This window comes from Globicephala melas, chromosome 16 (genome assembly GCF_963455315.2).
Source record: "Globicephala melas chromosome 16, mGloMel1.2, whole genome shotgun sequence".
Lineage (NCBI taxonomy): Eukaryota > Metazoa > Chordata > Mammalia > Artiodactyla > Delphinidae > Globicephala > Globicephala melas.
In genome coordinates this window covers 40,934,910-40,962,016 of record NC_083329.1, presented here as the reverse complement: position 1 = coordinate 40,962,016, position 27,107 = coordinate 40,934,910, and the positions used below count along the sequence as shown (strand labels likewise).

At 36.7% G+C, this 27,107-nt stretch overlaps 1 protein-coding gene across 1 annotated transcript in view; it reads left to right on the top strand.

Moving 5' to 3' along the window:
* The window catches only part of PCDH15 (protocadherin related 15), an 807,822-nt gene that overhangs the window by 471,108 nt on the left and 309,607 nt on the right, over positions 1–27,107 (top strand). The window contains exons 9-10 of the mRNA XM_060286024.1: positions 7,263–7,371; positions 21,211–21,323. Of these exons, the coding sequence (XP_060142007.1) occupies positions 7,263–7,371; positions 21,211–21,323 (222 nt within the window). The remainder of the gene's footprint in view (positions 1–7,262; positions 7,372–21,210; positions 21,324–27,107) is intronic.

The window sequence follows — 27,107 nt, the reverse complement described above, 5'->3', positions numbered from 1 at the left end:
TTTATTGTACATAAAAATTTCCTGAGGAGCTTTTTCAAAATGCAGATTACCTAAAGCTGTCCTCACACATCATGATTATATTTGTTTTCTGAGGTCATACCCAACAACTGTGATTTTTATTTTAATCAAACACTTCTTATGCAAGTGTGATGGTATCACACTTTGAAAAATTTCAATAGTAGGAAATAAGTACATCCTACGTGGAAGACATACTTGCTACCAAAGCAGGAATGGGAGAGAAAAAACCATTACGTTGAACTTCTGAAGCAAAATTGAAAAGTTTGGTGAATGCTTCCAGAGACCCTGTGGGCAAATATCAAGAACGCCATTTGGAAAAGATTTATGAATCATCTATCAGTGCCCTGCAGGCATCAGCATCCAGAGTTATCAACAGCTCCCGTGTTGTGGTTTAAAGTAGTAGTCTTTACTGCAAGGACAAAATAGAAGTCTGAAAACAGGCCCAGGTCATACTTTTTCAAACATTAAAACTAAATGTTTCAGTTTGTGCTTCCACAAAAAGAGCCAAATTCTTCCGGAGTCCTTCAGTATGCTGAGGATTTAAAGGTCAGCAATGGTTTAGTTTGGGGCGAAGTTCCCATTCTGTTTATGAGTCAGACAGTATCTGTGGGAGTTGGGTAAGAGCACATGGGAAATCATGCTCTAGGCTGTTCTTATACATGTTCTGCCAAGTGTCATATACTATTCGGTGAGGCAAACTATAAGCCCACCAGGCCTATCTATCAAAAGATGAACATTTATAAAGCATTAGAAACTTTCTTTTTTTTAAGAACCTTATTGTACTAGTGTATTCTGGTGTACATTTCCATTTTAGTGTTCTTTTATACATTTTCTGTTTGTCAAGAGGAGACTTGCATAGCTTTACAAGTTCTTCTCTGCCGGTTAAGTCATGCAGAATAAACTTGGGGTGAGACGGTGGGTATTTTTGTTAACAAGAGATGCTTCTTTTTCTTCACCCAACTTTCAATAACAAGAAACAGATCAAAAGTTTAAGGTATTTTGTCTTCCAAATCAACATCAAGTAGGATAAGTTCAGTCTTTTCAGTGCCTGGGATATTTTTATAGGTAGATAGATAGATAGATACTGGATATCCAAAATTACTAATTTATATTATCCATTTTATTAATTTCAGGAATGTTTGTACAAAGCAAAATGAAATGTGGGTATAATTACTGCTAGTATAATACATTTCGTAAACTTATACACCAATGGATTCTATGTTTAACAATTTCAATATATCAGATTAAATATAACTGGAAAATACCATTAACATCTTTTTCTTTAGCTAGTATTAAATGTCTATATGGTCTATTAAATTAAAAATACAGTATTTCATATCTAAAATTGTGTGTGTGTGTGTGTGTGTGTTTGGGACTGGGAAGAAGATTCGTGACAAATTTGAGACATTAACCAATGCAATTAGATGGCATTTTCTTGTTTGGCATTTTATCATCTTTGTCTCCATCAATTTTGTTGCTACTTTTCTGTAAATCTAGATTATTTGGAGCCTAATTCCTTATTTTAAATCACTGTGTGTCTTTCCAATATCTAGTTTTCACATGCGCACACACACACACACACACACAATTTTAAACCTCATCAACCTTATATAATAGAGGAACTCTCAATTTCTATTTTAAATCATTACAGACATGGATAAATTAAGATATTAAAGCAGTTGTAATAGAATATGAGAGAAACATAGGCTCAATAGGTTTTCGAAGGCGATTAAATTTTATACAGATGTCTATTTAAGACACAGAAAAGGGGGAAAGCAAAGAGTTTTTAAAACTGGTTTCACTTCTGTTAAAAAAAAAAAAAAAGGTTAAAATTCCAGCCACAGTTTGGTGAATATTGTCTTTACTATTCAGATGTCTTGATAGACTGAAGAATTAAATTTAAAATGTTGAAACCATAATAACTGAAAGTAAATATAATTCAGCATTTATATGACTTTCAGAGGATGAAAGACTATCTAAGCAGAAATCAAAAAGGGAAAAAGGGATATATTTCAATACATAAAAACACCAAGCTTCTAGATCTCAAAAACAAATAATATTAAAAGGCAAACAACATACTGAAAATATTTTTAAGACTGATGACAAAGTGTTGATTTTTGTGCTATTCACATATGCCATGGAAATAAAATTTTAAAATACCAAATTTAAAAAAGAAAATAGGCAAAGTAAATGAACAGAAGAAACACAGATAAATATATCAAATAAATTATGCTATCAATCAAAGAAATGTAAAATTTAACTTTATATTTATTAAGAGTATTTCAGATATATATCACCCTCAGTATCGACAAGTATGTGCTGTTATAAACACACACTACTGAGGAGGAAATAAATCATTGCAATCTTTCTGGAAAGCCATCTGGCAATTTGTCTGAAAGAGTTCAACATGCTCTCATTTCTTGATCCAGAAGTTCCACATCCAGGAGTTTAACGTAGGAATATAATTAAAGACACAGCGCAGTAATGAATACATTATATGTGTTATTAAACAATATAAGCATCCTAAATGTACAGCTGGGCTTCCTTGGTGGCGCAGTGGTTGAGAGTCCGCCTGCCAATGCAGGGGACACGGGTTCGTGCCCCGGTCTGGGAAGATCCCACATGCCACGGAGCGGCTGGGCCCGTGAGCCATGGCCGCTGAGCCTGCGCGTCCGGAGCCTGTGCTACGCAACGGGAGAGGCTACGACAGTGAGAGGCCCGTGTACCACACACACACAAAAAAGTACAACTAACATTATAACATTAGTGGAGGTTGCACGTTATTGCAAATTGTTTTTTTGAAAAGCAGATGCATTGACTTAGAACAGTGGTTATAATATGTGAGGTAAAAATAATCAACAAAATTTATATATGCGAAGTGGTGAAATATCACTGTGTAAACAGGTAGATAGATGATGCACAGAAGATAAATACCGATAGAAAATACCTCAAAATATTAACAGTGGCTATTACTGGGTTGTACAATTTTTAATATTTTTTCTTTGTTATTCTGTACCTACAAGACACTCTAGGATGATTTTTTTCATCAGAATGATGAAAATACACTTGCTATTCACCTGTAGAAGTTTTCCATTGCCAACTATATGAAAATTAAACTGCACTGTTTATAAAAGCACTTTAATGACTCTCCTCAAAATAGCCCTAGATTATCTATCTATCATCTATCTATCTATCATCGTGTGTGTGTTTTTAATATTTATTTATTTATTTCTTGGCTGCATTGGGTCTTTGTTGCTGCACGGGGGCTTTCTCTAGTTGCAGCCAGCAGGGGCTACTCTTTGTTGCGGTGCTCGGGTTTCTCATTTTGGTGGCTTTTCTTGTTGCAGAGCACGGGCTCTAGGCACGCGGGCTCAGTAGTCATGGCTCGCGGGCTCTAGAGTGCAGGCTCAGTAGTTGTGGCGCACGGGCTTGGTTGCTCCACGGCACGTGGGGGTCTTCCTGGACCAGGGCTCAAACCCGTGTCCCCTGGATTGTCAGGCGGACTCTTAGTCACTGCACCATCAGGGAAGCCCCCTGTGTGTTTTTTTTGTTGTTGTTGCGGTACGCGGGCCTCTCACTGTTGTGGCCTCTCCCGTTGCGGAGCAAAGTCTCCGGATGCGCAGGCTCAGCGGCTATGGCTCACGGGCCCAGCCGCTCCGCGGCATGTGGGATCTTCCCGGACCGGGGCACGAACCCGTGTCCCCTGCATCGGCAGGCGGACTCTCAACCACTGCGCCACCAGGGAAGCCTGTATGTGTATGTTTTTAAACTCCCTATCCAGCCTCTATCAAATGCAGGCATATTTTTTATCTTTATTAATTTCACATTTGATATATGAATCAAAATTTGCTTTATTTAAGCTACACGTGTTTGATTATCTCTGATTCTTGTTATTTTGACTAATTCACTCATAATACTTGATCATATGAGTTTTCTACCAGAGCTCTCTTTTAATATTTATTGATAAATGCCTTTATAAATATTTTTCTAAATTGTGTTCATGTACTTTGAGTCCCCATCCTCATGACTGTGAGCTCCTTCATAATTCCAGAACTATTACCTATTTTTTAACACTTCTTGAACAATTAGTGGAATTCTTTGCACACAGCAAGTGCTTGATACATTTATATAACTCATCAGAATATTTATAAATCAAAGAGTTATCACAAATTTCTTTAATCAAAGGGTGGGGAATGAGTTTTTAAATTGGATATGAAATTGTAATGTGTCTGAGTCTACAGAAAAGGAATATCACTGAAGCTTCCTTTTAATAAAGTAAAATGAAATGTTCATTTTAAGTGAACATTCAACTCCCTGATACACTATTTAAAATTGTGTTTAAGTATAATCATTAAATAATTTGCTTTGCAGGTTTTATATCCAAATCTCTGTTTAAAATTAAATAGCAATGATAGATAGTCCCCCTTCATTCCCTGAAACATTTGAACAATTTTGTAATCCTAAATAAAACCTTCAAGATTCATGTCAGTGTCATGTTTTCAGGAAATATGCAAGATCTGGTTTCAAATAAGCTTCCAACTTGAAATTAAAATTTTCCATCTCTTTCTCTGCTTATAGTTTGGAGGCAAGTTTAATGTCAATATTACACAATTAAAAATAATATTAATTTTGATAATACTAATAATTTCCATGTATTAAGTATGCCACTTACTGTTTTACATACATTCTTTGATGAATCCTCACATTAATTGTTGAATGTAGATATTATTAATCTCACTTTGAAAATTAGGATTCAAACTCTGAGGAATTAAATAGCTTATTGAAAACTTACTAGCAAGGTTGGTATGTTTTGTTGTAGGATACAGACGTTCACCACTCAATCTACTGGAATATTTATGAGACTACTTACTGTAACACCCAAAGGCCATCTCAGTGAAAAACTCTGAGCCCATATCTGTGCATTTTGATCCACTCCCATGGCCACATTATTTTTCCCTCCAGTTGGGTGCAATAACTTTGTGAGCACAAAGATCTGGGAGTTATAAAAAGATACTTATCAAATGTCAGTGTGTGTATTTGGATGTCCCACAGGAACCCAGAGAGAAAGGAAAGGATCCATGGGTCAAGAATACTCTAAATAATCTGGAGCTGAGAAGCCGTTTATTCAACAGTTCTTGAATGTCTGTGTGCCCCATACGTTTCTGGTGCTACAGATATAAATCAGCCTTACCCCTGCTCTCAAGAAAGTTATGGGCACGGAAACTCAGATGTACAGTCAGCAAGAATGTTCAATAAATTTTGATATGGATGAGCACAATAGTCTCTGTATAGATGTAGATAAGGGAAAATTATCAACTGTTCCTCAGGTGGTCAGATTATGTGTGCAGGTAGAGGAAATCGCCAAGTATAAATGAAAAGAGAAAGGAATGTATAGGACTATGTTAAAATTAGGAACTTTTCTTCAGTGAGACAATATTAATAGGGTCTAAATGTAAGGCAGAGTGGTATATGTTTAAAACATTAAGGTGACCAAAAAAAAAAAAGCCTTATATATCAAGGTCAAATATGCAATTGAAAGGATATTCAAATGCACATTTTGGATACAACAGTCAGTCACAATTTGTGAGGTAAAAAATATACCTGAAAATTCTTCAGATACATATTGGAATACATGGAAATAATAAGAGTATTTTTTGTTAGTTCCTTGAGGTGTTTTTGTTTATTTGTTTGAATATGTGCATAAAGTTCCAGTGATCAGGCAGAAACTGATGTGATTTTCATGAGCCATGGCTGTATGAGTATTTCACATGTGTGCTCTTTGCTCCCCCATTTTAAGGATGAAAATTATCAAAGCAAAGATGTACTGTATAGCACAGAGAAATATACTCATTTTTGTAATAACCTATAAGAGGAAAGAATCTGAAAAAAAAATAGATCTGTATGTGTGTATAACTGAATCACTTTGCTGTACACCTGAAACTAATACAACATTGTAAATCAACTATACTTCAGTAAAAAAATAAATAAATTTTAAAAATTAAAAAAAAGAAAATTATCAATACTGTTTGGAAGGTTTTGAAAAGAACCAGACATCATATATTTTGTAGTATATAAGCTTCAAAGATACATGTGACTGTTCCACTTGTGTTTCTTCTATGATCACATAAAAAGTTGAAAGTGATCAGCTTGACCCATGCCACCCACCTTAATACTACATTTTTAAAATGTTCACAAAGGAAAAATATTTCAAAATGTATGGCACTTTTACAAACGATTTGATATTTCTGCCACTTGAAAAAAGCAAAACTAATCAAAGAAAAATAGAAATGGTAGTTTGGCCTCTTAAGAATATATGTTAAGTATATATGTGTCTAAATAAGAGTATTGTGAACATGTTAGATTTGTTTTTCCTTTCTCTGTTAGTTAACATACAGAAAGAGACAGGAATCTGGCTAAATATTTTCAAAAGCTTCTGGGAAATAGTATACTTACAATATTACATGAGATAAGAATAACAGTGTCCACAAATTGACATTGACCAATTGTTATTGACAATTGTGCAGCAAATTTTCTTTCATGTAGTCTAAATCTTATTTTTTTTGTTAAAGGGAGATTATACTAGATTTTAAATATCAAACGTATATTAAGTGGGTTTTTAAAAAGATATTGAAAAAGAGAAGTTTCTAAGTGTAAACAACACATAAAATGCAATGACAGTAATTTAATAATTGATAAGTTCAATTATTTAGGTATTAAATTATATAGTTTGCTAAAATTTCAAATCACTTAATTATCAGTGCTAGAATATATTTATAGTTGATGGTGAAGTTTTTACTATTTTAACGTAACTGTTCTCTTTCTAAATGCTATAAAATTATTCGATTAAAATACAGACCACAAATCCAAGCAATGATGAGTCCAATATTATATATAGAGAAGGGTAGATATTAGAATCAGTTAAAATTAAGAATTATAATAATTGAAGATAATATGCCAGAGATACAAGTCATTCTGAGCTCAGTTTACCTTTCTAGGGTTGTCTCTGAATATATTTGTTTTTATTTTTTCCACAATAACAGGCAAGGCCACTCTTGGAGATTATTATAATGTCTGTCCTTTCTTCAGATTCAAAATTAACTAGTCTATGGTGTTCAACTACAAATCTTGAAATCTGAGTCTAACTGCTGGCTCAGGTGTTACCTAGCTGTCCAGACTACAATATCTGCGTGTCAATTCTTTCTGAGGTAATGAAGCTGAACTAAACTCTCTGATTTTTTTTCCAGGAAGAATTGAACCCCATCATTGTTACCCCACCGATCGAAGCCATTGATCAGGACCGGAATATTCAGCCGCCATCAGATAGGCCAGGCATCCTCTATTCCATCCTTGTTGGTTTGTATCTGCTAACATTTTGCACTCTCAGTTATAGCTCTAGAATCATGTAGGGAAAAAAAATGTTTCAAATTAAAAAAACTTTAATAACAAAGATTTTCTTTTTAGAAATTATTTTTTAGAAATTTTATTGAAATTATTTTTTATGTAAAACTAAATTTAAAAATAACCATTTAAAAATAACCATTTTTCTTCTTTAGTATTAGTCTCAGTGAAATTTGTAGAACAACAAGTAGGAACACTTTTATTGAGGAAGCAAAACAACTTCAAAAGTAGGATTTAATCCACTTATTGGTAGTTTCCTCTGTATCACCTCATAAAGAATTCTCTAAGAAAAAATTGAAAGTGAATTGAAAAACTTACACTGTTTGCTCTACTAGTACTTTGTCATTGGTTGGATACCATTATATAATTCTAAAAATATGTGACTTAAATTTAAGAGCTATCGGAGCCAAAAGGAAAGAGAAAGATCGTGTTACCCCAAGGAAACATTATACCCTTGGTTAATTTTTCCTTGAACAATTTCACAGAAGCCATTTTAATCCATTCTTGTGCATATCTGCCAGTTGTACCAAAAGCAAAAATGAGAATCTGATCATGTCACTCTTCTTGAATTGCTTTTGCTAAAATATGGATGTTGCTGCTTTGCATGATTTATAGTCTCCAGAGAGACAGATACATGTAAAACACACCATACATCTCTTAATGAAGAAGGTCACTTGTGAAGTATGCTTGAAAACAACTATTCAATGGAATTTAACTTTACCCTTAACCCCTTCCCACCCCATGTACACATATATAACAACACAACCACCTAGAGACGTTAGACAGATTTCAAAATATGATGCTATATCCTACTTAGAAATGCTGTCTGTAAAGAAAACTTAAGTAATTCTGTTTCAAGCCTTTGGTGTCTAGAACTACATACGTATTATAAGTCAGTTGTATAGATAAGACGATTAAACTTTTTAAAAGCGCTTATAAACATAAACAGAAGTCTCTTTTAAGTCTGTAGGGGGTTTGGTATACATAAAAGGAAATAGTTATTGTTTATTTTATTAACTGAGGGCTTGACAATATGTCAATTACTATGCTAGATGCTATAGATATGAAGATGAGGGATAAATGTTCTAGGTTAGGGAGGGGTAGAGTCTATGGATAGAAACATGCCAAAAGATAAATTAAAATACATGGTTTTAAGTACTACAAATAAAGTATGAGCCACATATCATGTGGTCTCATGGGAGTAAAGTACTAAGGATTTCTAAGAAAATTGCTTAGACAGAGTTATTTTAGCAGAAAGAAAGGGGTTTTCAAGTATAAAATGGGATAAAAATTATTTAGATAGTTGATGCAGCCTGTGCAAAGTCCAAAGCATTACATTTAAAGATAGTCTTGGGGAACCATGTTACTCAGAATGGGATAGTATCCACTGATATTCATGTTTCTTTCACTTTAAAAAATTTAATCTCTTTGAATAAATGAGTGCTTACTCTGTTGAGCAAGACAGATTCCTCACTTTGTAGCACTGGTTTTCGGGCAGCAGAAACAGGCAATAAACAATTAATGTGGTAAATAAATGTATTTATTATACAAAATAAATGGTAGTGCTATGAGAAAAATCGAGCTGATGAATGGGATTAGAGGTACAGAAGGGGTGTTGCAGTATTAAATAGGATTGATCAAGATATGTCTCATTGAAAAGGTGAGATTTGAGTAAGATCCTATAGAACTTGAAGGAGTTAACCATGTTGATATCTGGGAAAAGAGTTTCTAGGCAGAGATAGAAGCAGGAGTTTGCCTGGTGAGTTTCAGAAACATCAATGAGGCCAGTAGCACTGGAGAGGAGTCAGTGAGGGGGAAGTAGAAGAAAGAGGGTATGAGAAATAAGAAAGACAAGATATAGTCTTGTATACTGTTGAGCTTTGTTGGCTTTTACTCTGAGTGAAACGTGGAACCAATGCAGGAATTAGAACAGAAAAATGACATAATGACGTTAAGTTTCATCAACCTCCAACATTAGGATAATGGATAGTACTACATAATATATATAACCTCTATCATTAACTTTGCTTTCACAGCTAAGTTAAATAAATTGATATATTTTCATAGTATGTACACTTCTAAAAGGCAGAGAGGACATTGTAAGTGTTGAGAGCATAGCCTCTGGAATTGTACTATCCATGTTTAAATCCTGACTTCAACCCTTACTATTCATATAATGTTAGGCGAGTTACTTAATCTCTCTGTCTCAGATTGTTCCTCTTTAAAATAGACTTTTGACAAAGGGATTGATCAAAATAGACTTTTCTGTAAAAGTGTTTTGAGAATTTGATCTAATTCATGTAAATATTAGTGCCTGGAAAAAAGCACTCGATAAATGATAGTTGATGTTGTTATTACCATTAGGAAGCAAAATAAAGTATGTTTCCTAAGTCGTGCAAAACTGTTAAGAATAGAAGCACAAACCGTTTCCCTCTGCCACAAGACAGGGTTCCCATGGCTCTGATTTTACCTATTTTTCCAGAACTCTTAGTTTCCCTTATGTCCATCCAGATAATTCTGAATGTATGTGTCCTTCAGAGCTTGTTTTCCCAGTTGCTAGGTAGCAAGCTCTTCTACTTTCACACATTGTTGATAGTCGGATTACTAGACTTGAGGATGTGGATGCTGATGTGTGTAAAAAGCCAACCCCTTCACTGGTCCTACCATCATTATTATCAATGGGGGAATTACTGCCACTGCTGTTGATTACCCACAGTAGCCTGAGCCAATTCTATGTCATCTTAATAGAGAATATCAACAAAAAGATAGAAATTATGAAAAGGAAACAAATTTTGGAGTTGAAAAGTATAACAACTGAAATTAAAAATTCACTAGCAGGGCTCAATGAAGATTCAAGCAGGAAGAAGAAAGAATCAGCAAACTTGAAGAGAGGTCAATTGAATTACCAAATCTGAGAAGATGAAAGAGAAAAAGAATGAAGAAATGCAAAGAGAGCTTCAGAGACCTAAAAAATACCATTCTGTGGACCAATTTATGCATAACAGGAGTCCCAGAAGGAGAGAACAGAAAGGGGCAGAAAGAATATAGGAATAAGTAATGATCAAAAACTAAATTTGAGGAAAACAATCTATACCTCCAAGAAGCTAATTGAACTCCCCAAGAGAATAGACCTACAATAAATCCACGCTTAGACACATCCCAATCAAACTGTCAAATGACACAGACAAAAAATAATTCAAAAGTAACAAAAAAGAGGCGACTTTATAATAGAAATTGATTCTCAATAAAATTATAACCCGACTTCTCATCAGGCAACATGGATACTGGAATACATTAGTATGACATGTTCAGAGAACTGAAAGAAAAAGAAAATGTTCATTAATAGTTCTAAATACAGCAAATATAGCCTTCAAAAATAAATGAGAAATTAAGATATTCCCAGATAATCTGAGAATTTATCAGTAACACACCTTTGCTACAAGAAATATTGAAGGGTAGAGACCTAAGGCTGAAATGAAAGCACAATAGAAAGTATCTCAGTTCTACATGAAGAAATAAAGAACACTGGTAAAAATAACTACATAGTTAAGTATAAAAGACATTTATATATATATATATATATATATATATATATATATATATATACACATACACACACACATGTTAGTAATTCTTCTTTCTCTTATTTGATTTAAAGAAAATATCATAAATCAATAATTATACATCTATATTGATGGACAAAGTAGAAACATGTAACTTGTGATAATAACAGCAAAGAGCAAAGGTAAAATGAGTTATACAGGAGTAAAATTTTTATATACTATTGAAGTTAAGTTGCTATTAGTCCAAATTAGATTGCCATAAATTAAGACATCAATCTTAATTCCCAGCATAGCCACTAGGAGAATAGTTTAACAATTTAATTGTTTACATAATTTGAAAATTTATAGTAAAGCACAAAACAAAGGAATTTAAACAGTACACATGAAAAATAAAGCAGTAATGGAACAATAGAGGAACAAAAAGGGCCTGAGATATATAGAAGACAGCAAAATGGCAGAGGTAAATAACATCTTTTTAGTAATCACAATCAATGTAAATGGATTCAATGTTCCAATTAAAAGATTCAGATTGGCACAATACATAAAAAGAGAAAAAGAAAAACATGATCTTACTACATGCTATCTATAAGAAACACATTTTATTTTATTTTTTTATTTTTATTTTTTTTAACATCTTTATTGGGGTATAATTGCTTTACAATGGTGTGTTAGTTTCTGCTTTATAACAAAGTGAATCAGTTATACATATACAATATGTTCCCATATCTGTTCCCTCTTGCGTCTCCCTCCCTATCCCACCCCTCCAGGCGGTCACAAAGCACCAAGCTGATATCCCTGTGCCATGCGGCTGCTTCCCACTAGCTATCTACCTTACGTTTGTTAGTGTATATATGTCCATGACTCTCTCTCGCCCTGTCACAGCTCACCCTTTCCCCTCCCCATATCCTCAAGTCCGTTCTCCAGTAGGTCTGTGTCTTTATTCCTGTCTTACCCCTAGGTTCTTCATGACATTTTTTTTCCCTAACATTCCATATATATGTGTTAGCATATAGTATTTGTCTTTTTCTTTCTGACTTACTTCACTCTGTATGACAGACTCTAGGTCTATCCACCTCATGACAAATAGCTCAATTTCGTTTCTTTTTATGGCTGAGTAATATTCCATTGTATATATGTGCCACATCTTCTTTATCCATTCATCTGATGATGGGCACTTAGGTGGTTTCCATCTCCGGGCTATTGTAAATAGAGCTGCAATGAACATTTTGGTACATGACTCTTTTTGAATTATGGTTATCTCAGGGTATATGCCCAGTAGTGGGATTGCTGGGTCATATGGTAGTTCTATTTGTAGTTTTTTAAGGAACCTCCATACTGTTCTCCATAGTGGCTGAACCAATTCACATTCCCACCAGCAGTGCAAGAGTGTTCCCTTTTCTCCACACCCTCTCCAGCATTTATTGTTTCTCGATTTTTTGATGATGGCCATTCTGACTGGTGTGAGATGATATCTCATTGTAGTTTTGATTTGCATTTCTCTAATGATTCATGATGTTGAGCATTCTTTCATGTGTTTGTTGGCAGTCTGTATATCTTCTTTGGAGAAATGTCTATTTAGGTCTTCTGCCCATTTTTGGATTGGGTTGTTTGTTTCTTTGTTATTGAGCTGCATGAGCTGCTTGTAAATTTTGGAGATTAATCCTTTGTCAGTTGCTTCATTTGCAAATATTTTCTCCCATTCTGAGGGTTGTCTTTTGGTCTTGTTTATGTTTCCTTTGCTGTGCAAAAGCTTTGAAGTTTCATTAGGTCCCATTTGTTTATTTTTGTTTTTATTTCCATTTCTCTAGGAGGTGGGTCAGAAAGGATCTTGCTGTGATTTATGTCCTAGAGTGTTCTGCCTATGTTTTCCTCTAAGAGTTTGATAGTTTCTGGCCTTACATTTAGGTCTTTAATCCATTTTGAGCTTATTTTTGTGTATGGTGTTAGGGAGTGATCTAATCTCATACTTTTACATGTAGCTGTCCAATTTTCCCAGCACCACTTATTGAAGAGGCTGTCCTTTCTCCACTGTACATTCCTGCCACCTTTATCAAAGATAAGGTGTCCATATGTGCGTGGGTTTATCTCTGGGCTTTCTATCCTGTTCCATTGATCTATCTTTCTGTTTTTGTGCCAGTACCATACTGTCTTGATTACTGTAGCTTTGTAGTATAGTCCGAAGTCTGGGAGCCTGATTCCTCCAGCTCCATTTTTCGTTCTCAAGATTGCTTTTGCTATTCGGGGTCTTTTGTGTTTCCATACAAATTGCGAAATTTTTTGTTCTAGTTCTGTGAAAAATGCCAGTGGTAGTTTGATAGGGATTGCATTGAATCTATAGATTGCTTTGGGTAGTAGAGTCATTTTCACAATGTTGATTCTTCCAATCCAAGAACATGGTATATCTCTCCATCTATTTGTATCATCTTTAATTTCTTTCATCAGTGTCTTATAATTTTCTGCATACAGGTCTTTTGTCTCCTTAGGTAGGTTTATTCCTAGATATTTTATTCTTTTTGTTGCAATGGTAAATGGGAGTGTTTTCTTGATTTCACTTTCAGGTTTTTCATCTTTAGTGTATAGGAATGCCAGAGATTTCTGTGCGTTAATTTTGTATCCTGCTACTTTTCCAAATTCATTGATTAGCTCTAGTAGTTTTCTGGTAGTATCTTTAGGATTCTCTATGTATAGTATCATGTCATCTGCAAACAGTGACAGCTTTACTTCTTCTTTTCCGATTTGGATTCCTTTTATTTCCTTTTCTGCTCTGATTGCTGTGGCTAAAACTTCCAAAACTATATTGAATAAGAGTGGTGAGAGTGAGCAACCTTGTCTTGTTTCTGATCTTACTGGAAATGCTTTCAGTTTTTCACCATTGAGGATGATGTTGGTTGCGCGTTTGTCATATATGGCCTTTATTATGTTGAGGAAAGTTCCCTCTATGCCTACTTTCTGCAGAGCTTTTATCATAGATGGGTGTTGAATTTTGTCGAAAGCTTTCTCTGTATCTATTGAGATGATCATATGGTTTTTCTCCTTCAATTTGTTAATATGGCGTATCATGTTGATTAATTTGCGTATATTGAAGAATCCTTGCATTCCTGGAATAAATCCCACTTGATCATGGTGTATGATCCGTTTAATGTGCTGTTGGATTCTGTTTGCTAGTATTTTGTTGAGGATTTTTGCATCTATGTTCATCAGTGATATTGGCCTGTAGTTTTCTTTCTTTGTGACATCCTTGTCTGGTTTTGGTATCAGGGTGATGGTGGCCTCATAGAATGAGTTTGGGAGTGGTCCTCCCTCTGCTATATTTTGGAAGGGTTTGAGAAGGATAGGTGTTAGCTCTTCTCTAAATGTTTGATAGAATTCGCCTGTGAAGCCATCTGGTCCTGGGCTTTCACTTGTTGGAAGATTTTTAATCACAGTTTCAATTTCAGTGCTTGTGATTGGTCTGTTCATATTTTCTATTTCTTCCTGATTCAGTCTTGGCAGGTTGTGCATTTCTAAGAATTTGACCATTTCTTCCAGGTTGTTCATTTTATTGGCATAGAATTGCTTCTAGTAATCTCTCATGATGTTTTGTATTTCTGCAGTGTCGGTTATTACTTCTCCTTTTTCATTTCTAATTCTATTGATTTGAGTCTTCTCCCTTTTTTTCCTGATGAGTCTGGCTAATGGTTTATCAATTTTGTTTATCTTCTCAAAGAACCAACTTTTAATTTTATTGATCTTTGCTATCGTTTCCTTCATTTCTTTTTCATTTATTTCTGATCTGATTTTTATGATTTCTTTCCTTCTGCTAACTTTGAGGGTTTTTTGTTCTTCTTTCTCTAATTGCTTGAGGTGCAAGTTTAGGTTGTTTATTCGAGATGTTTCCTGTTTCTTAAGGTAGGATTGTATTGCTATAAACTTCCCTCTTAGAACTGCTTTTGCTGCATCCCATAGATTTTGGGTCGTCATGTCTCCATTGTCATTTGTTTCTAGGTATTTTTAAATTTCCTCTTTGATTTCTTCAGTGATCAGTTCGTTATTAAGTAGTGTATTGTTTAGCCTCCATGTGTTTGTAGTTTTTACAGATCTTTTCCTGTAATTGATATCTAGTCTCATAGCATTGTGGTTGGAAAAGATACTTGATACAATTTCAATTTTCTTAAATTTACCAAGGCTTGATTTGTGACCCAAGATATGATCTATCCTGGAGAATGTTCCATGAGCACTTGAGAAAAATGTGTATTCTGTTGTTTTTGGATGGAATGTCCTATAAATATCAATTAAGTCCATCTTGTTTAATGTATCATTTAAAGCTTGTGTTTCCTTATTTATTTTCATTTTGGATGATCTGTCCATTGGTGAAAGTGGGGTGTTAAAGTCCCCTACTATGAGTGTGTGACTGTCGATTTCCCCTTTTATGGCTGTTAGTATTTGCCTTATATATTGAGGTGCTACTATGTTGGGTGCATAAATATTTATAATTGTTACATCTTCTTCTTGGATCGATCCCTTGATCATTATGTAGTGTCCTTCTTTGTCTCTTCTAATATTCTTTATTTTAAAATCTATTTTGTCTGATATGAGAATTGCTACTCCAGGTTTCTTTTTGTTTCAATTTGCATGGAATATCTTTTTCCATTGCCTTAGTTTCAGTCTGCATGTGTCTCTAGGTCTGAAGTGGGTCTCTTGTAGACAGCATATATATGGGTCTTGTTTTTGTATCCATTCAGCTAATGTGTCTTTTGGTGGGAGCATTTAGTCCATTTGCATTTAAGGTAATTATCAATATGTATGTTCCTATTCCCATTTTCTAAATTGTTTTGGGTTCGTTATTGTAGGTCTTTTCCTTCTCTTGTGTTTCTTGCCTAGAGAAGTTCCTTTAGCATTTGTTGTAGAGCTGGTTTGGTGGTGTGAACTCTCTCTGCTTTTGCTTGTCTGTAAAGGTTTTAATTTCTCCATCAAATCTGAATGAAATCCTTGCTGGGTAGAGTAATCTTGGTTGCAGGTTTTCCTCCTTCATCACTTTAAATATGTCCTGCCACTCCCTTCTGGCTTACAGAGTTTCTGCTGATAGATCAGCTGTTAACCGTATGGGGATTCCCTTGTGTGTTATTTGTTGTTTTTCCCTTGCTGCTTTTAATATCTTTTCTTTGTATTTAATTTTTGACAGTTTGATGAATATGTGTCTTGGCGTATTCCTCCTTGGATTTATGCTGTGTGGGACTCTCTGTGCTTCCTGGACTTGATTATCTATTTCCTTTCCCATATTAGGGAAGTTTTCAACTATAATCTCTTCAAATATTTTTCAGTTCCTTTCTTTTTCTCTTCTCCTTCTGGAACCCCTATAATTTGAATATTGGTGCATTTAATGTTGTCCCAGAGGTCTCTGAGACTGTCCTCAGTTCTTTTCATTCTTTTTTCTTTATTCTGCTCTGCAGTAATTATTTCCACTATTTTATCTTCCAGGTCACTTATCCGTTCTTCTGCCTCAGTTATTCTGCTATTGATCCCATCTAGAGTATTTTCATTTCATTTATTGTGTTGTTCATCATTGTTTGTTTCATGTTTAGTTCTTCTAGGTCCTTGTTAAATGTTTCTTGCATTTTGTCTATTCTATTTCCGAGATTTGGGATCATCTTTACTATCATTATTCTGAATTCTTTTTCAGGTAGACTGCCTATTTCCTCTTCATTTGTTAGGTCTGGTGGGTTTTTATCTTGCTCCTTCATCTGCTGTGTGTTTTTCTGTCTTCTCATTTTGCTTATCTTACTGTGTTTGGGGTCTCCTTTTTGCAGGCTGCAGGTTCGTAGTTCCCGTTGTTTTTGGTGTCTGTCCCCAGTGGCTAAGGTTGGTTTAGTGGGTTTGTAGGCTTCCTGGTGGAGGGGCCTAGTGCCTGTGTTCTGGTGGATGAGGCTGGATCTTGTCTTTCTGGTGGGCAGATCCACGTCTGGTGGTGTGTTTTGGGGTGTCTGTGGACTTATTATGATTTTAGGCAGCCTCTCTGCTAATGGGTGAGGTTGTGTTCCTGTCTTGCTAGTTGTTTGGCATAGGATGTCCAGCACTGTAGCTTGCTGGTCGTTCAGTGAAGCTGGGTACTGGTGTTGAGATGGAGATCTTTGGGAGATTTTTGCCTTTTGATATTATGTGGAGCTGGGAGGTCTCTTGTTGACCAATGTCCTGAAGGTGGCTCTCCCACCTCAGAGGCACAGCACTGACTCTTGGCTGGAGCACCAAGAGCCTTTCATCCATACGGCTCAGAATAAAAGGGAGAAAAAGTAGAAAGAAAGAATTAGTAGAAGTAGAAAGAAAGAAAGGAGCGAGGGAGGGAGGAAGGAAGGAAGGAGGGAGGGAAGGAAGGAAAAAAGTAGATAAAGATAACATATAATAAAGTTATTAAACTAAAAATATAATTATTAAGAGAAAAAAAACGGACAGATAGAACCCTAGGACAAATGTTGGAAGCAAAGCTATACAGACAAAATCTCACACAGAAGCATACACATACACACAAAAAGAGGAAAAGGGGAAATAATCATAGATCTTGCTCCTAAAGTCCACTTCCTTAATTTGGGATGATTCGTTGTCTATTCAGGTATTCCACAGATGCAGGGTATATCAAGTTGATTGTGGAGCTTTAATCTGCTGCTTCTGAGGCTGCTGGGAGAGATTTCCCTTTCTCTACTTTGCCCTCACAGCTCCCAGGGGCTCAGCTTTGGAATTGGCCCCGCCTCTGCGTGTAGGTCGCCATAAGGCTTCGTTCTTTGCTCAGACAGGATGGGGTTAAAGAAGCCGCTGATTCGGTGGCTCTGGCTCACTCAGGCCGAGGGGGAGGGAGGGGCACGGAGTGCGGGGCGGGCCTGCGGCGGCAGAGGCCTGTGTGACGTTGCACCAGCCTGAGGCGCGCTGTGCGTTCTCTTGGAGGAGTTGGCCCTGGCTCCCGGGACCCTGGCAGTGGCGGGCCGCACAGGCTCCCCGGAAGCGGGGTTTGGATAGTGACCTGTGCTCGCACACAGGCTTCTTGGTGGCGGCAGCAGCAGCCTTAGCGTCTCATGCCCGTTTCTGGGGTCCGCGCTTTTAGCCACGGCTCGCACCGGTCTCTGGAGCTCCTTTAAGCAGCGCTCTTAATCCCCTCTCCTCGTGCACCAGGAAACAAAGAGGTAAGAAAAAGTCTCTTGCCTCTTCGGCAGGCCCAGACTTTTCCCCGGACTCCCTCCCGGCTAGCCGTGGCGCACTATCCCCCTGCAGGCTGTGTTCACGCCGCCAACCCCAGTCCTCTCCCTGCGCTCTGACCGAAGCCTGAGCCTCTGCTCACAGCCCCGCCCGCTGTGGCGGGGGAGCAGACAAGCCTCTCGGGCTGGTGAGTGCCGGTCGGCACCGATCCTTTGTGCGGGAATCTCTCCGCTTTGCCTTCGCACCCCTGTTGCTGTGCTCTCCTCTGTGGCTCCGAAGCTTTTCCCCTCCGCCACCCGCAGTCTCCGCCCGCGAAGGGGCTTCCTAGTGTATGGAAAACTCCTTCACAGCTGCCTCCCACTGGTGCAGGTCCCGTCCCTATCCTTTTGTCTCTGTTTATTCTTTTTTCTTTTTCCCTACCCAGGTACGTGGGGGGTTTCTTGCCTTTTAGGAGGTCTGAGGTCTTCTGCCAGCGTTCAGTAGGTGTTCTGTAGGAGTTGTTTCACGTGTAGATGTATTTCTGATGTATCTGTGGGGAGGAAGGTGATCTCCGCGTCTTTCTCTTCCGCCATCTTAACCTGTTACTCTTCCGCCAGCTTAACCTGTTCCAAGAGGTTTGATATTTTTTCCTCAATCCTACTTTGGGGATCACCACAGTAAACAATAAGTAAAAATTGTATCTAGCTAACTGGGAAAGGAAAGTGGCATTTATTTCAAGTAACGTTCATTTCAGTGATTATAAGTAAATGGGATGTTAGAAGATTTAGGAGGCTATCACAGTGGTAGAAGAATGAAATGACAAGACTCTGAATGAGCAAACACTGTGTAAGTGAAAACCATGGGGAGAATGACAGACAAGGAAGAATCATTTGGAAAATATATGCAGAGTTGTATTAGAGGAATAAGGAGATTTGAACCAGTATAGTGAGAAAAATGGTGGGATCATTAGCAAAAATTCAGTTCATGGATTTTGGCATCCACCTTGGACCATTGCTAACTGAGCAAGAGAGAAATAGAATCTCAGTGTGGTTTTGAGTTTTTCTTCTTATGTATAAAGGTGAATATCTTTGTGTGCAGTCAAGAGTCATCTGCCTTTCTCTTTCTGTGAACCATCTGTTCATTCTCTATCCCAAAATTTTTTAATAAATATATTGCTGATCTTTTACTTTCCTAATTTGAAAATGTACATATGTTAGGGATATAAGCCTTTGTCTCTGACGTAAATACAAATATTTCCCTAGTTTGTCACCTGCAGTTTTACTTTGTTTATTGTGTTTTGCCATGCAATTTGTAATGCCATTAAATTTATCACTCTTTTTCCTTATTAATTCTTTATTTTGAGCCATAGGTAGGAAAGTTATGCCCACTCTCACATTAGAATAGAATTCATCCATGTTTTCATCTATTACTAGCTGTTGTTTTATTGCTTATTGTGCATGAATATCTTATCCTTTTGGGGTTTACTCTAGTATATTGTATGAAGAATAGACACAATTTTATCATTTTCTGTCTCTCCTATTAGGTTAATGCTCCTATTCAAAAATCCATTTTCCGTTATTATTTTGAGATGACTCCTTTATCATAAGCTCAATTTTCAAATGCAATTTTGACTATTTCTGGATTTTTTTTTTTTTTTTTTTTTTGGCGGTACGCGCGCCTCTCATTGTTGTGGCCTCTCCTGTTGCGGAGCACAGGCTCCGGTCGCACAGGCTCAGCGGCCATGGCTCACGGGCCTAACCGCTCCCCGGCATGTCTGATCTTCCCGGACCGGGGCACGAACCCGTGTCCTCTGCATCGGCAGGCGGACTCTCAACCACTGTGCCACCAGGGAAGCCCTAATTTCTGGATTTTAAAGTCTATTTTACTGGCATACATTTTCTCCCCTCACATAATGCCCAGGAAAATTTTCTTTCTTGTCTCATAGTTGAAGCAAAACAGTATAGCAATTAACGCATTTTTGGATATTTTTGGCATCTGTCAACCTAGATTTGAATGCAAGTTCTGTCTGACATTGTCTCTTTGACTTTGGACAAATTACTTAATATTGCAAATCTCCTAAGTTCTCCTGTGTAAAATGGGAATGATTTACAGAGTTATCAATGATTACTTATATAAAGCAGTTAGTACAGTGTAGGATTCAATAATTGGCAGCCGTATTATTTTATTCTTATCATTATTGTTATGCTAAATGCATATATTCCACAGTTATATGATTTGACTTCCACTTTATTTTCACTTTGGGAAAAAAGAATGTTGTAGTATACAAAGGAAAATGATACAATTCAAGGAAATTTCAACTTACTAAAATGGCTGCATTTAAGAAATATCCTCTGTCAGGCTTCCCTGGTGGCGCAGTGGTTGAGAGTCCGCCTGCCAATGCAGGGGACGCGGGTTCGTGCCCCGGTCCGGGAAGATCCCACATGCCACGGAGCAGCTGGGCCCATGAGCCATGGCCGCTGAGCCTGCGCGTCCGGAGCCTGTGCTCCGCAACGGGAGAGGCCACAACAGTGAGAGGCCTGCGTACCGCAAAAAAAAGAAATATCCTCTGTAGACACTGAGTAATTCAAAATATTTTATTTATTTCATATGATTGAGGTATTCAGCTGAATACTTATCTTAAGAAAAAATACTTGCCCAGCTAGAACAGAATATTCTTATTTTAATTTCCAAGCAATTTGGTACAAATTACTAGTCATTGTCACAAGATATGGTGAAAGGCGATGCAGATTATAATTAAGATTTATGTACCACTAAAATACAATTTTATAATTCAAAATTTGTTCTCAATACACTTTATATCTCTTTTATGTGCTGAAGTTTCAAATTAATTACTCACTTAATAAAAGATATTTGGAAAATCATCCAAACAGGTATTTTCACCCTCTTACTCATAAACTAATGAATGATATACCACATTTGCATCTGCTTTCCCTAGACTGTATAATTTTGAAACTTAATTTACTAATAAAATTATGATTTTGTTCCTCAGTTAATGAAGGGAAATAGATATAGCAAATACACGTATTACTTATTGTTCTCAATTAAGTGCTGAAATATCAATGTCTTTCAGGGACTCCTGAGGATTACCCACGATTTTTTCATATGCATCCAAGGACTGCAGAACTTAGTCTCCTGGAGCCAGTAAATAGAGACTTTCACCAGAAGTTTGATTTGGTTATTAAGGTAAATTTAACTAATTGCTTAACGTTCTTGGGTTTATAAATATAGCTAACGTTCTAATGTTCTTGTGTTTATCAGCGAATCCTCTAGAGGCTACTGTAGGGACTTTTAAGCTATAAAAATTAAAATTAATTTGAACTGCAATTAGCCAATTTTTCTTTAAAAAGGTGAAGTGCAACAGTTCTAACACATTATCTGTGTTGCTTTTCTTTAACATAACTTTTTATATTACAGTGCTATTCAAATACTGATATTTTTATATGTAATAAATGCCTTGGTCAAATGTATGTAATTCTACATACTATAATTTATTATATCTTCTAACATTTAGTTTAGGTTTTGTTTCCTATTTGTTTGTTTGTTTTTTACCAAGTGGATTTAATTTTTGACCACAAAAGCTTAACCAATGAATGTATTTAAAAAGTGCCTGGGGCTTCCCTGGTGGCACAGTGGTTGGGAGTCCGCCTGCCGATGCAGGGGACACGGGTTTGTGCTCCGGTCCGGGAGGATCCCACATACCATGGAGCAGCTGGGCCTGTGAGCCATGGCCGCTGAGCCTGTGCGTCCGGAGCCTGTGCTCCACAACGGGAGAGGCCACAGCAGTGAGAGGCCCGCGTACCGCAAAAAAAAAAAAAAAAAGTGCCTGGATTTATATATATTTTTATTTTAATAATGTGTTATGTTTTTAAATGTTATTGCTTTTTCAAAACTAAAACGAAAAGATCTTGCTTGTCCAGAAATTATTTTAGTATATGTTTCATTATTTATTTTGAAAAATGATCTTCAACCACAAAATTTTTCAAAGCTAAGGGAATCCATTTGGCATTACAATTTTGATTTAATAATATATAATATATTGTAATAAAATCATTTACAAAGGTATTGTGGAAACCCAGATGATCTATCCGTTAATTCTTAGAGACTTTACTGAGAAGGTAAGATTTGAGCTGAGCAGTGAAAGGAGAGTATGAATTTACCAAATAGAGATCGGGGCTAGGAGAAAAGCATTTTAAGTAAAAGAACAGAAATAAGCAAGGACACACAGTATGTCTAGTATGTATTGTCTGACTTTTTCATATCTAAACATGCAAAAAATAGATATAGATATGCAGCCCTATGGCATTTTTTTTTAAATTTAGAAGTGTTAAAAGAAAAGGAAGTAAGGTAAAGAAGCTTACTGAGCATGTACATTGTACAGGGTGTTTTATGTATATTTTATAGCCACAACCTTAGTACTTAGTACTATGCTTATGGGTACAAATGTCAAAACTAAAGTTCAGATAGGGCAAGTGATTGAATCAGAGTTACATCACTAATAAGCAGCAGAATTGAAATTCAAATTTAAGTTTATCTAAGCTAAAGCCATACTTATTTCACTTCACCAAGATGCATTTCCTTAGAAATGGTTTAATTATCTGTCAGTGCAACTGCAAACAATAATACATCGATACATTTAATTTTAGCTCAAATTAGGACATATTTTGTTAGCACCGATTATGTTATACACACTAGATTCTGTATTTATTGATTGTTTCTTTGTCCTTGAAGAATGGGTAGTCTAGAAGGGGAAAGAATCACGTAAGCTGATAAACCAAATACAACACATCAACTGCTAACAGGAAGGCAATGTAAAAGCTCTAACGAAGCACAGATTAAGGACATTTAAATTAATCTGGGACTCAGGGAAAATTTTCTGGGGATTATCCCAAGCTCAGTGTTGTATTGGATGGCTTTGGCTAATGAATGAAAGCAGGAAATACGTTTGACCATAAGGAAGAACAGAAGCAAAAGCTTGGAGGCATGATGTACCAGGCTACGAGCAGTTAACAGGGAAATGAGGTATAGAGCCAGACCCTGGAGAGAGCCTTATGTTCGACTGCAGTTTCCTTGGATTTCATTCAGTAGGGGTTTGGGAGTCATTCAACAAAGAAAGGCTCTTTTTACCATTTGTGTAAAATAGTCACGCATGAGATTCATCTTGCATGGTTTTATTTTAATTATCATTGGACTACATAAAACTCCAAAATGTGTTTCCATCGTCTCCTGTGGATCTACCTGGAGCCCTGTGGTGCTACACTCTGTGGGAGTTAAGAAACTTGACAAAGCACTGTTTCCAAACTGCCCCACTTGGAATCTGAAATCAGTTATTTTTCTTTATTATCAAAGTCAGTTGTCCTGGTGTACCCAGGTATAGTGAAACTCAGTCTATCAATTATAGAAACAAAAATCAATTGGGACAAGCCACAGATAATTTTTTTTGTTTTAATAACACTTTATATTATTAATGGAAGTTTTCACTGACATTATTAGATTCAAATTATTGTGTTTTGTGTGCAGTCAAGGGGATAATAAGCAAAGGTATCAATCTGTAAGAATAATAATGTGCCACTTGCTTGAATATTAGCTTAGTATTGTGTCCTTGTATAAGGATCCATTGGAGTGCTACAATCTGGTAGTTCTCCTCTGCAGTAAGTCTTTCAAATTCTTCCCTTTTTCTTATTTTAATAATGCTTCATTTTTCATTGGCCATAATTTTTTTTTATTGGACTTGATCCCAATTTCTGTTTTGGAAGCTAAGGAAAAATAAAATACAATGAAGTATCCTCTTTTAGACTTTGAAGAAGAATTCTGCTTTAAAAAGCTGTATGCATATTTAACAGCTGGTGTCACAAATTAGAAATTTATCATCTTCATTTTATCTATTTCTGCCAGTTATTTACTAAGTATACTGACAAAAATGTGAAGGTGAAACTAGGAAGGCAAAATGGAGTAGTTCACCAACTTTAAAATATTAAAGGATTAAAACACATCTAATTAAAAGAGAAAAGGGTGTTCCATTTCAAAACACTATTCCAAATTTTACATAATTGCAATCATTTAAGCACACTTTAAAATGAAACACACATTTTGAATAAGAATCATAGCCAGTCCTGGGTTTGCCCAGGACCGTTCATGTTTATGCCTATTGTCCTTGTGTAATTATTTATAACACATCTTTCACCCTCAAAAATGTCCCAGTTTGGATGGAAGTTTATGCAATCACCATAGTTATACAGCAAAAAATAATTATGCAATAGAAATATGAAAGCACATTTTAGATTCTAGATGATGATGAATTAGTTCATGCATGGAGTGTCTCTAACAAAGTCCAGAACATTCATCTTCATTATTAGAAGTGCAGTATTTTTTAAAAAATATTAATAATTTATATATTTATACTCTGGGCATCTAATACAAGCATTAAATGGTTAAATTATCAATAATTCACTGTCTTTCAGTTGCTCAAGCATAATTTTTTTGTCTAAATCTCACTTTTTAAAAAATTTATTTCTTTTATTTATTTATTTTTGGCTGCATAGGGTCTTCATTGCTGCGTGCGGGTTACTCTTTGTTGCAGTGCACGTGCTTCTCATTGCGGTGGCTTCTTTTGTTGCGGATCATGGGCTCTAGGCACACAGGCTTCCGTAGTTGTGGCTTGAGGGCTCAGCAGTTGTGGCTTGCAAGCTCTAGAGCACAGACTCAGTAGTTGTGGCGCACGGGGTTAGTTGCTACGCGGCATGTGGGATCTTCCTGGACCAGGGCTCGAACCTGTGGCCCTTGCATTGGCAGGCGGATTCTTAACCACTGTACCACCAGGGAAGTACCTGTCTAAATCTCTTTAATTAACAACTAATAGCAAGGGTCACAATGATACCACAAATATCACTGTATCATGGTCCCTCTGATTTTCATGTTGTTGTTCATTGACCTACTTATACTGCCTAGCAGGCTGACCTTTAACATCTTTTCTTTCCACATAATGGGCATAATTAACCCTCAGCTCTCATCAGTCACCCTGCATACTTTTCTCTGCCAGCCATACTCAAACACTTGCACTGCCTTAAACTCACCATGCTCTTTCTAGCCTCCAGGCATTTGCTGTTCTTCCTGAATCATTCGTCCTTTTTTTTTTTTTAATCAACAGTCTAATTCACACTGATATTTCATTGATGCTTTGTATGCTAAGACAGACAGTTCCTCTGGAAAGGCATGACCACTGATCGGAAGCCCTTCCTTGCATCCTACTAGTCCCTATGGTGGCTTTGATCATTCTATATAGAATTTGCCTGTTTATTTTCCCCTGACCTTTATAGGAGGGAGGGCAGATTGTAATATATTTCTTCAACATTGTGGCCCAAGCCCATAAGTCTATCCGCGTACAATGTATAAAAGTGCTCAAGGGCTTCCCTGGCGGCACAGTGGTTGAGAGTCCGCCTGCTGATGCAGGGGACGCGGGTTCGTGCCCCGGTCCGGGAAGATCCCACATGCCGCGGAGCGGCTGGGCCCGTGAGCCATGGCTGCTGAGCCTGCGCGTCCGGAGCCTGTGCTCCGCAACAGGAGAGGCCACAACAGTGAGAGGCCTGCGTACCGCAAAAAAAAAAAAAAATAAGTGCTCAATACATATTTCTTGTAATGGCTTTCTCCCTGGCACAGTAAATCTTTTAAGGCTGCTGGATTTGGGTACTGCATCTTCATTGCATTTAAATACATATATTTGAAAGTGCCTGTATTTGATAGAATTTTATCCTGCCTCTGTCAAGAATAAAGGTGCAAGGAACTTGTCGAATAAATTCAATCCCTGGAAAAAAGCCATACCTATATTAAGACAGTTTAAAGCTATTTATGACTGTATTTAAACAAACAAACAAAAAATTCTCCTTCTAAGGAAAATATACATATTTTACACAGACAATGAGCCACAGAATTGAAACTGGTGAGCTTGAATAGTGGAGTTAATTTGCCAGTTCTCCTGGCGAGTTACTTTGCTTTAGTAATTTGAGAGTCACAGGACAACAGCGTGCAAGAAATGATTGAGGCCTACAAGAACAGTGACTACAGCCCTTGATCCTACACATGAATCTCTAATGCCACAACCCTAGAAAATATTTGGCCTCTATTTGAATAATGATATCAATTTTACTTTACTGCTTAGGAATTCGGTGGGTAACTAGGATTCACTATCTTTAAGCCATATGACATTTCCTAGTTTTCAATTTGCCAAATCCTTTCTTAGTGCCTATTAAGTGCCTGATATTTTGCTTGGTGTTGAGGAGACAGAAATGTATGAAAGCTCTGCCTCAAGGAAGAGGTATGGAAAGTATGGAAATTGTACTTTTAGACATATTTCCCTTCCGATTTCTACATCTGTATTTCCAAGTACTGGCTGAATAACTACTCCTAGTATTTTCCAATTGCATCAAATTAACATAGTAAAGTATATACATCTGTTTGAAACCTCGGCTTCTTTCTTTCAATTAATAATATTACAATCAGCTTGTCACCCAAGCTAGGAGTTCCCAGTTCTTTTGAGACACCAGCTCCTGTATGGCCCTATCCATTCACTTTTCAAGTCCTATCCAGATACATCTGGAATTTCTCTTGAATGTCTCCCCCAACTCTCCATGCCCACTGCAGTTCTCTAGGTTTCATTCTCAAGGCCCGCCATCCCACACAAGTGATCTCTAAGATTTTAGCCTCTTTTTCATGCATCCTGTCCATCTCCCCACATTGCCAATAGATATTGCTAACACAAAAAAATAGATCATGCTGCTCCATATTGCCTTTAAGCCAGTTGACAAATTGCCCACTACATGAAATTCCAACAGAAAACTTTGTTGATTTGAAAGATCAGGCATTAGGGGCGGACAGACACAGTAAGAAGTCACAGATCATTAGTCATCACTTCTCAAAATAAAAAGGATGGCATCCCCATGAACATGAGAGAGCTATCAAAATTCATTAAATCTG